General features: G+C 40.6%; 1 protein-coding gene across 1 annotated transcript in view; it reads left to right on the top strand.

The window, feature by feature from the left end:
* The window catches only part of LOC103606343, a 34,593-nt gene that overhangs the window by 1,244 nt on the left and 21,443 nt on the right, over nucleotides 1-11,906 (top strand). Inside the window, exon 2 of the mRNA XM_008590957.1 lies at nucleotides 1,890-1,907. Within this exon, the coding sequence (XP_008589179.1) occupies nucleotides 1,890-1,907 (18 nt within the window). The remainder of the gene's footprint in view (nucleotides 1-1,889; nucleotides 1,908-11,906) is intronic.

An 11,906-nucleotide genomic window follows, 5' to 3' on the forward strand; every position in this document is an offset into this window, starting at 1 on the left:
CACGCCCGTACCGGACCGGGACTGGCAACGGGATCGCAACCCTCGGTGTTGCGCCTGCACCGGTGAGCGGCCGGTCTGTATGTGGGATCCGAACCTTTGAACTCATCTTAGACTAACAAAAAAGGCACAAAAATAGAGTTCCCGAATATTCTTCACCCAGTTTCCTCTGTTGTTAACATCGTATTTAACCTTAGCATAATGATCAAAACCAACAGCTAACACTATCACAAAGCTATGAACAATATTACAGACCTCAATCAAATTTTACTAATTTTTGCTCTAATGGAAAAAGTATTGTATTTGAGGATTCAATCCAGGATATCATGTTGCATTTTGTTATTGTGTCTCCCTTAGTCTTGTGATTCATTCTTAGAATGTATGATTGAAGTTCGTCAGTCTTTCCTTGTATTTCATGACCTTGAAACATTTGAAGAGCTCTGGTCACTTATTCTGCGGAATGTCTCTCAATGTGGCTTTGTCTGAGGTTTTCTTGTGATCAGATTGAGGTCATGCATTTGGGGCAGAAATACTACGGAAGTGGTGTTATGCCCCTTATTGGCAAATTATATCAGAGATCACATGATGTTGATGTGTTTTGTTACTGTGATGTTAACTCTGATTACTTGGTGAAGGTGGTATCTGCCAGATCTTTCCACTGTTAAGTTACTATTTTCTGGGCCGGCCCGGTGGCGCACTGCTACAGTGCGCCGCTTGGGAAGTGCGGCGGCGCTCCTGCCGAGGGTTCGGATCCCACATACAGACCAGCCGCTCGCTGGCTGAGCGAGGTGCGGGCGCAACACCGAGGGTTGCGATCCCGTTGCCGGTCCTGGTCTGGTACGGGCGCAACACTGAGGGTTGCAATCCGATGCCGGTCACTAAAAAATACAAAAAAGGGAGAAAAAAAAAAAGTTACTATTTTCTCTCTTGTAATTAATAAATTTGCTGAGGGAATTCCTTTGCGACTATACAAATATCCAGTTTCTCCTTCCATGCGTGCCCACTAATTTTAGCAACCATCTGTGGATCTTGCCTGCAGAAATGATTACTATCGCTTTTCTCCAATGGCGATTTTCTATTCCCTTTATTCCTTCTACATGTATTAACTGGAATTCCTCTGTAAAGGAAAGGTGGTCCTTCTCCCCCATTTATTTATTTGAGTATTTATATCAGTGTGAACTCATGGATATTTATTTTGTTAAAAGAGTCTCCTCCTCCTCCTCCTCTTTCTTCCTCTTTTGGGGGTTGGCCAGCAAGGGGATCTGAACCCTTGACCTTGGTGCTATCAGCACCGAACTCTAACCAAGTGAGGTAACCAGCCTTCCCAAATGATTATTTTTGATGGGTGGAAGGACGATGACCACAAGTTCTATTTCAGACATGATAAGTCTGAAGTGCCATAAGATGTTGCAGACATCCATAGGTTGCATGAGATGTTCCATGAGAACAGGGCTTGGAATTTCTTGTTTACTCCTATATCCACTTCTCTCTTCCCATTCAGCCTTGCAAATGCCTACAGAGCAGGAACTGAGTCTGATTTATCTGTGTCTCTAGCACCAAGCATAGGCCAGTGCCCAGACTATGTATCAAACAAATGTTGGTTGCATAGATGGTGGATGGATGGATGGATGGATGGTGGGTGGATGGATGGATGATGCATGGGTAGACGGGTGGATGAATGGACACATGAGTGGATGAACAAATGTGTGGGTAGATGGGTGATGAACCCAAATACTTTATTGATACAAAAAGTGAGTGTCCGGGAATATGTCCAGCTTTGGTCTTCTTGGTTATTGCAGTTATCTGAATCTAATGCTGAATTCTTTCTCTGCTACCTCCTCCCTCCTCCCTGACCTGGTGGTGATCCGGATGGCTGATGCTTTTGCTTCCAGTTGCAATTGAAGAAAAAAGTAAGAACTGTTGAAACCCCAAGTTTGCATTCCCATAGCTAGCTCTTCTCAGATTCCTTTGGATCTTGAGAACTCTCTGGGAATTCTGGGGAAGGGTGGGACTTGGGTCTTGTACACAGACTTTGCCTTGGGGTCAGGGCATAATTCGTAAAAGTAAGCTGCTGCCATCTTTGTCTCATATCAATGGTCACAACTAAAAGAGCTGCCCTCTTTTTGTCTGGAGAAGAGAGGCAAAGTAGGATGAAGGAGAGATCTTATCAGGGAAGAAAAAAGGCAGGGAGATCTCCACTAGAATGACACCTTGACCCACACTCACTGTTGCTGGCAATTTGCAAACTTTATGGTCTCAAGGACTCTGAACACTCTTAAAAGTTATTGAGAACCCCAAAGAGTTTTTGTGGTTTTTTAAATATGGGTTATGTCTTTTTATATTTACCTTATTATAAATTGAATGATTTTTAACTTAAAAATATTTATTTATACAAATGGCCAATAAACACACAAAAAGATGTTCAACATCATTAACCATCAGGAAAATGCAAGTCAAAACCACAGTGAGATACCTCTTCAGACTTACTAAGACAGTTATATTCAAAAAGATAGATGATAAGTGTTGACCAGGAGATGTGGAGAAATTTGAACCCTCATATACTGTTGGTGGGAATGTACAATGGTACAATGGCTTTGGAAAACAGTCTGGCAGTTTCTCAAAATGTTGAACATTGAGTTATCCAGCAATTCTTCTCCTAGGTATATGCCCAAGGGAAATGAAGGCGTAAGTCCTCACAAACACTTGTATGCAAATGTTTGCAGCAGCTTGTAAGAGCCAAAAAGTGGAAATAACTCAACTGTCCATCAGTTGATTAATGGATAAACAAAATGTGATCTATGCTTATGGTGAAATATTATAAAGCCATACAAATAAAGTACTGATACATGCTACAACATGAATGAATCTCAAAAACAATACGCTAAGTGAAAGATGCCAGTCATAAAGGACCAGATATCATCCGATTACATTCATGTAAAACATCCAGAATAGGCAAATCCATAGAGACAGAATATACATTAGTGGTTGCCAGGGGCTGGGGAGTGGGAGAATTGTGGGATGATGACTAAGGTATGTAGGGTTTATTTTGGGGGTGATGAAATGCTCTAAAATTTATGTAGTGGTGGTTGCACAAGTCTGAATATTCTAAAAACCACTGATATTGGTGAATTGTATGGCATGTAAATTTTACCTCAATAAAGTTATTATTAAAATATTACTTCATAAAAATTAATAAATAACTTCATAAAAATAGGTATAATAAACACACAACACACTAATATAAATAAAATATTTTAATAAAATGACTGTTTTTTCAAACCAAAAAATTTGGTGAGAAGAGAGGTATTATTTTACATTTTTGAAATCTCTCCAATGTCTGGCTTAATAGAAAACAGTGGATTCTTATTTCTGCTTCTGCATTCAATCTGTTGTGATGTGTTATTTCAGTTGAAACAAATGAAATTCAAACACACAGATAGTGAGCTGAAAAAGAAGAGGTCACGCAGGCCCCCTGTTTTGAGAGAGACAGGACAGAGAAATACATGATAAGGGATTTATGAGGTTCACTCAGTTATGGAGTCTGCAAACTGGAGACCCAGGGAAACTGGTAGCATGGCTCAGTCCAAGCTCAAAGGCCTCAGGTATTTCTTTTATTTATTTATTTATTTATTTGGCAGCTGGCCTATAAGGGGATCTGAACCCTTGACCTTGGTGTTACAAGGTGGCACTCTAACCAACTGAGCTAACTGGCCAGCCCTAGGTTCAAAAGTCTCCAAATTAAGGCAGCCAATGGTGTAATTCTCAGTCTAAGGCCAAAGGCCCAAGAGCCAGGGATGCAGGGCGGGGGCGGTGTTGCTTGTGCAAGTCCTAGAGTCTCAAAGGCCAGAGAACCTAGAGTTCTGAAATCCAAAGGCAGGAAAACAAGGGCATCCCAGGTCCAGAAAAGAGCAAGAACTCTCCCTTCCTTCACCTCTTTGTTCGCTCCAGACCCCAGCCAACTGGATGGTGCCTGTCCACACTGCGGGCAGATCTTCACCACACAGTCCACTGACTCGCACACCAGACTTCTCCAGAAACACCCTTACAGAGACACGTGGGACAGCTCAGTTATTCTAATCACATGCCAGACCACCTGGGCTTCCCTTTCAGCAGAACAGGAACTGGCTGTGTGCCTACTAAAGCACTGAAAATAATCAATGCAATGATTAAGAATAAATAACACTTTACCAGCTATGTGGGTGTCCCTTAATTCAGTCAAGTTGCACAACCATCACACCTCCTGAAATGTCTCAGGGACACCCCAGTGACCCTTGAATAATACTTTGAGAATTGCTGCTCCATATTATAAGGGAGGGAAAAGGATGTCTCTCTTTCCCACCCCTACTAGACAGCAAGACTATACGTTCCTAGAGGGCAGGGGCTGTCTTTTACTCATCTGTTTATTCCTATAGCCTAGAAAAGTCCCAGCACTCAGTGGGACTGTATAAATGGAAAGGGCTTTGTAAAATGGAAAGCACTGTGCATATAAGTTAATGTTATTTCAGATTGAAAGGAGAGGAAGGTAACCAATATAATTTAAGCATCTAGCATGTCCTGAGAACTTAAAATACGTCATGCAATTTAATTTTCAAAATAGTAAATGTCCCATATGGGTCTGAGGTGGCCAAAGCTCTGAATCCTCATACAGGACCACCCATCATCAGGATCACTTGGGAAGCTTTTAAAATATTTAATCCCCACACTAGACCTAGCAAGTCAAAATGCCCTCAGGTAACACTTTGGGTTCTTTATACCTAAAAAAACTAGCCTATGCTAGCTCCTTCCTATCTTCAAAAACTGAAATTCTAAATCTAAATAAATGCAAACATCTCATGAGTCACAATTTATTTTTATTTTTATGTAAAAAATTATGCTGCTGATCTTAGAAATATTTTGTTTTATGTTACAAGGATACTTCAAAAAGTTCATAGAAAAATACGATTGAAAGATTAAATGAATCTTTCCATAAACTTTTTGACGTACTCTCATAAATTATCAGTATATTATTTAAATTAATGATTTAAATACCATTTGTAGTCACATTTAATAATATTTAAATTAATAATTAGATATTTGATTTCAAACATTATGTTATTTTAACTTAAAATATTTTATTTTCATTTAAAATAAGATTTCCATGGTTTATTTTATTTATTTTTTTTTTTTCCTTTTTGTCTTTTTTTCGTGACTGGCAACGGATTGCAACCCTCAGTGTTGCGCCCGTACCGGACCGGGACCGGCCATGGGATCGCAACCCTCGGTGTTGCCCCCACACCTCGCTCAGCCAGTGAGCGGCCGGTCTGCATGTGGGATCTGAACCCTCGGCGGGAGCGCCGCTGCACTTCCCAAGTGGCGCACTATAGCAGTGCGCCACCGGGCCGGCCCAAGATTTCCATGGTTTAGAATTCAAAAAGTTCTCAAGGTTATACTGGAAATATTTTCTTACCAAGCTATTTACCCAGTTCTTCTCCCTAAAGCAATCCAATATTACCTCTTCCTTATGGATCCTTCCAGAGAGAGTTTATGCAAGTAGAAACAAGTATGTATTTATATATTCAAAATCTTCCTGTTTCTATTTTTACACAAAAGACAGCATAGTATTCACACTGTTCTCCATCATACACCTTACTTTTTTCATCTAGCAATACATCCTGAAGGTCACTTCATGTCAGTCCATACAGAGCATTCTTAATATTTTACTTATTTTGGGCTGCATAATATTTCTTGTATGAATGTCCATAACTGATGGGCACTCAGTTTGTTCCAATAGTTTGCTATTTTAAACAATGCTTCAAAAAAAAATCTTATATGAAATCAGATATGTGAGCAATATCTATTTATCTATAGGATTACATATATGTATACATGTGTGTGATTATGTCTCTCTCTATATGTATCTATTTATGTAGGTACCTGTATAGACACATACAAGTATATATCTAGATATACCTGGTATCTCAGTCTGTTTTGTGCTGTTATAAAAAAATACCTGAGACTGGGTAATTTGTAATGACCTTAAATTTATTGGCTCACAATTCTGGAGGCTGGGAAGTCCAAGATCGAGTGGCTGGCTTCTGTTGAAGACCTTCTTTCTGTGTTATCCCTTGGTGGAAGGGCAAAAAGAGGGAAAGAGAGAGATTCGAAGCCTCAAGCCCATTTACAATTGGCATTAATCCATTCATGAGGGTAGAGTCCTCATGACCTAAACGCTTGTCATTAGGCCCCCAGCTCCCAACACTGCTAACACTGTTGCATTCGGGATTAAGTTTCTACCATATGGTTTTTGGGAAACACATTCAAAACATTGTATAGAAGGCTGGCCAGTGGCTCACTCGGGAGAGTGCGGTGCTGATAACACCAAGGCCACGGGTTCGGATCCTATATAGGGATGGCCGGTTCGCTCACTGGCTGAGCGTGGTGCTGACAACACCAAGTCAAGGGTTGAGATCCCCTTACCGGTCATCTTTAAAAAAAAAAAACATTGTATAGATAGATAAGTAGATATAGATATAATCATATATATCATTATATATAATGTATATATGAGGGTACTTCAAAAAGTTCATGGAAAAATAGAATTGAAAGATAGTATGAATCTTTTCATTAACTTTTTGAAGTGTTCTTGTATGTGCACACACACATACAAGCGTACTTCAAAATTTTCATGAAAAAATAGAATTAAAAGATGATACAGATCCTTCCATGAACCATGAACTTCTTGAAGACTCCACATGTGTATGTGTGTGTCTCTGTCTAGATAAATAGATATATGTCTGCAAGATTAATTTCTACGACTGTAAGATTTAAAAAGTTTTCCCAACACTGTTGCCAATGCAGTGTTATCACTGTACTAATCTTTGTCAGATTATATGTGATAAACTACACAAAAACAGTCTCTCCTAAAAATCTCTCCCTGTATAACAGTAGGCAAATATAGGTTCTTTTCTTTTTTTTTTTTTTTTTTTTTTTTAAAGATGACCGGTAAGGGGATCTCAACCCTTGACTTGGTGTTGTCAGCACCACGCTCAGCCAGTGAGCAAACCGGCCATCCCTATATGGGATCCGAACCCGTGGCCTTGGTGTTATCAGCACCGCACTCTCCCGAGTGAGCCACGGGCCGGCCCTAGCAAATATAGGTTCTATAAGGAATAAAAAGTGCAAGTGAAAATTAACTCAGATGGATCATGTTAATATTAATCTTACTCTCTTCCTTGCTTTTATTTTCCATGTTCATTCACTGACTCCCGGTTCCATTGCTTCTCCCAGTAAACTGTAAGTCATATCTCCTTCTCCCTATATAAATAGGGAGCCCTTCAACCCAGAGAAGGAAGGGAGTGAAAGGAAGAGGCAAAACTGCTGACCGTCACATTCAACCCCGGGCAGCTTCAGAGAGATGCTCTCAATTCAAACATAGCCTCTTAGTCTAGAATCTGCAGTTCACTAGGGAAGAGGGGTGCACTGTGTGGACTTCATGGGGACCAACGAGCCTCTGTAATCATGTGTAAAACCGTGTGTGAGAGAGAGAAAGAAAAAGAGAACTTGCATGATTTCCTGGGAATATAGAAATTGATCAGATTTTCAGTGGGATCAATGACCTAACACAAGTTAGGAACCTTTGCTCTAGAATGTAAAACTGGATTAGATCATGTGTATTCCTCGGTAGGTTTTAGACAGGAAAATATGGTGCAGGTTAGAAGAGCCTCCTGCCTTTTCAAGAATTAACCATCCTGGTCTCCAGTTGAGAAGTGAGATGGCCATTAGTTGTTAGGGAGACCGTCCTTCTGCTAACCTCCAGAAATTCAGGGCAGAGGGGAGGGTTTGGATTCCTCAGGCAACTTGTACCCCTGGGGTTTCTCATGTCTGGGATAAATGTTTCTCCAAAGGGGCCCAGTACCCTTGGAATGGGTACAGAGCCCAATTCTGATTCCCTATTCTATCTCAGGTTATATGGGGTGCAATGAGGTACAAAGGGTGACTTAATTTATTTCCTATTCTCCCTGAAACTTTATTGGCAAAATGATCTCCACTGGCCACCCCTGGTTCTCTCCTTCCTACTGCGTGCATGCTGACAGTACTGAAAGGTGAGTTTCTCATTTCGTCTCTTTCGTCTCTTGGTTCTGATTACCTTTGTCCTACAGGGATAATTTCTGTTGACCTTCAAGCAACTTTTCTTCTCCTGGCTGTCCACAGCTCAGCTTCCAATCTAGGAACTAGAAAAATTGAGCACTGGAACATCTCCTTTGATAAAAAATGAAATACTACCTCCCTCGTTCCATGACTCCTCCCCGCCAAAAAAAGCCAGTTGCCCAGAAATTGAGCACTTTTTGTTGGTCCAAGCTTCAGGATGGTCCATATACGATTAAAGGAAAGCCATTAGGTTAGAGAGCTAAATTTAATCTACCTGAGATCTAATATTTGTCCAGACACCTTTATTTCCACCTCTGCTTTGATGATCAGGTAGAAAAAAATCACCATCATCACTACTTAATAATTCTTATAAATGGCAATCAGGAACAAGTTCAGTGAAATGAGACTATGACTTTATAATTGAGTTTGTAAGTTTTGAAGGCAGGAGACTAAGCCAGGAAGTGAGATGATGACCTGTAGAGAAGACACAAAGCTCAGCATCAGGTTTCTTTATATTCAGAGCTCAATTCTGCCCCTTCCTAGCTTGCCAATCTTGGAGAAGACACTTCACCTCTCTGTGCCTACTTTACAAGGCTAAATGCAGTAACAGGTGTAAAACATTTTCAGCTCAACCCAAGATATCCAGGGTTCAGCAGCTCTTCCTGATTCTATGCCCCTCCCCCCACTACACACACACACACACACACACATCTATGTAAGAATGCAATTATTATCATCATTAATTTTTTTAATTATTACTTGGCTCATATTACTATTTCTAACATTTACTGAATACTACCTTGGACCAGGAACTAGGCTAAGTACTCAATATGCAATATCTTTCTTCATCACCACCACAGCTCCAAAAGGTAGTTAATATTTCCATTTTGTAGAGTCACAAAGAGTTCAATGATCAGCCCAAGACCACCTCATTAGTAAAATGTATAGCATTGATATCAAACATTCAACCCCCACTCCAATATTCCTGACAACATTCGGCATTGACTACCAGATGACTTTAAGTGATACGGAGGATAGTTTTGTGAGTTACATAAACACAGCACTTTCCATTAACGAAGTTAGTAAGATTCCTCAGTATGCAGAAAGCCTTATCTCAGTTAACATTCCCATTTTGTGGATGAGGAAATAGAGACATACAGAGGAAGTCGGAAAGATCTGAGTTTGAATTCTTGCTCTTTCACTCACCAGCTGCACAGGAATTTGCAGATGAGGTCTTGGAGTTTCACCTCTCCTCCTCAGCTGCAGAGGACAATACTCTGATCTCAGAAGGCTGGTGTAAAGCAAAAAGAAGTAGAGAGCTTGGCACGTCTTTCTAGAGTAAATGAAGAAGAATCTTTTCTTCTTTTGCTAGTATGACTGAAGAACAGTGCACGACTGCCTTTCCAACCCCTTTTCCAGCTCTTTTAAGCTCTCTACTGCATCAAATGCAACGGGGCTCTCAATAATCTCGAAGGGTTCTGAGTCTTAGTTCCTAACTGCTCACTACCCCCACTTGTGGACTGTACTTGACAGCCTGTTCCTGGACTCCAGAAACTGATCTTGTTTTTGGTTTTCTAAATATGGCTTCATCTCTGTGACCCCTCCGGGCCAACGCTCTGTGCCACGACTGCAACCTTGGTCACCACACCGACTTTCCTTCTGGATGGGCTGCTATCAGGGATCTTAGGTAAGTACCTTTCAATATTCACAATGCCTCTAGACTGTAAACTTTAGTGGCAAACTTGGACTAAGAATGAGCACCTGGTATGAGCTTGGACTTGTGCTTGTGTGGTAGAAACCAGAAGGTGGATCTTATATGCTTACTGTTTAGAAACTCAGGTTCTGGTGGGGAATAGATATAAGTAAACAGAAATTAGATTAGAGACAAGTGTTGCCTGCTACTGTGGAGCTAGGAAAAGGGGGTTGTGGATGTATTAGTCAGGGTTCTCCAAAGAGACAGAATCAATAGAATATGTTATAATTATATGAGAGGGATTTATTAGGGGAATTAGCTCACGTGGCTATGAAGAAAAGTCCCACGATAGGCCGTCTGTAAACTGGATGCTGGTAGCGTGGCTCAGTTCAAGTCCAAAGGCCCAAAACCAGGGAAGCTGATGGTGTCCTTGGTGTAAGTCCTGGAACCCAAAAGCTGAAGAGTCTCAAGCTCTGATGTCCACGGACAGGAGAGAAGAGTGTATCCCAGCTCCAGTGGATGGAGAGAGAGCTTCACCTCTTTCCTGTCTTTTGTTCTCTCCAGACCCCCAGTGGATTGGATAGTTCCCACCCACACTGAGGGTGGGTCTTTCTTACCCAGGCCACTCAGACTCTCATACTAATCTCTGCTGGAAACACCCTCATGGACACACCTAAAAAGATAGCTTTACCAGGTTTCTCAGCATTCCTTCATCTAACCACGTTTACACCTAGACTTAACCAATTAACCTTCACAGGGGGCTTATGGAGGAAACTGTAAATCATGCCTGAGTCATTATAGCCACGCTTCCCAAAGAAGAACTTGTTAAATCTGTTGAACTGGGAAAATCTATCAATTAGGAATACTTCTTTCTATTGTGTGTGCACATCATTTGTATGCCTCCTTCCTCAGGTCTGATGAACAGACTGTCACCAGATGGTAAGTGTTGGGATTATATCCTTTGGTCCTGGTCTTTCTTTTCTCTTGTCTACAAAGTAATGCAGACTTATTTGGTCATTTATGCTTTTATTTAGAGTCTAAAACATCTCAGAAATTATCCAGTCTATTCTTTTGTTTATTTGAGTCTGATGTAATGAAAATCTTTATTGCTATATGTGGTTACAGCTGGAATTTTACCTAATAATTGTTAAGCTGTGGATTTCTTAAGTTTTAAAAATAGTGTATGCATATGGGAAAACATTAAGGAAACATAAAAGTCAAAATCATCCTTTTATCCCATCCCCAGTTCTACTGTCTAGAAGCAAGCACCATTACTAGCCTCTTCTGTATTCTCACAAAAAATATTTAAGCATGAATGCATATTCTTAACTTTTCCAGTTAAAAATATTAAAGTATTACGTGTTTCAGCAGTATAAGCTTTACCCGTTCCTTCCTTCCTTCCTTCTTTCCTTCCTTCCTTCCTTCCTTCCTTTTTTAAGATGATCAGTAAGGGGATCTTAACCCTTGACTTGGTGTTGTCAGCACCACGCTCACCCATTGAGCTAGCCAGCCATCCCTATATAGGATCCGAACCCGTGGGCTTGGTGTTATCAGCACCACACTCTCCCAAGCGAGCCATGGGCCGGCATCCTCTTTCTTTCAAATACCTGAATAGTACTTTATTCATACTTTTATAATTTATTTATTTATTTTTATTTATTTATTTTTGTCCTTTTTTTGAGACCGGCCGCACTGCGCTCAGCCAGTGAGTGCACGGGCCATCCCTATATAGGATCCGAACCCATGGCAGGAGCGCTGCTGCGCTCCCAGCGCCGCACTCTCCCGAGTGCGCCACGGGCTCGGCCCAATACTTTTATAATTTAATGAGTCTCCAGTTCATGGACATTTAGTTTTTTTCCTAATATATGTTGATTTCAATTTTGTTTTGATTTGTTTTCATGCCATTACAAACAATGCTACAATGAACATCCTTATACAATCATTGCTTTTCTCAGTTTTGCAAATACATATCTATTAAGTTTCTAAAAGGAAAATGGCTAGGTCAAAGGGCATCCTCACTTTAAATACGGACAGAAGTGTAATAAATTTACACTCCTATAAACAGCCTGTGAGAATGCCTATTTCCCCA

Source organism: Galeopterus variegatus, unplaced genomic scaffold (assembly GCF_000696425.1).
Source record: "Galeopterus variegatus unplaced genomic scaffold, G_variegatus-3.0.2 Scaffold6505, whole genome shotgun sequence".
Classification (NCBI taxonomy): domain Eukaryota; kingdom Metazoa; phylum Chordata; class Mammalia; order Dermoptera; family Cynocephalidae; genus Galeopterus; species Galeopterus variegatus.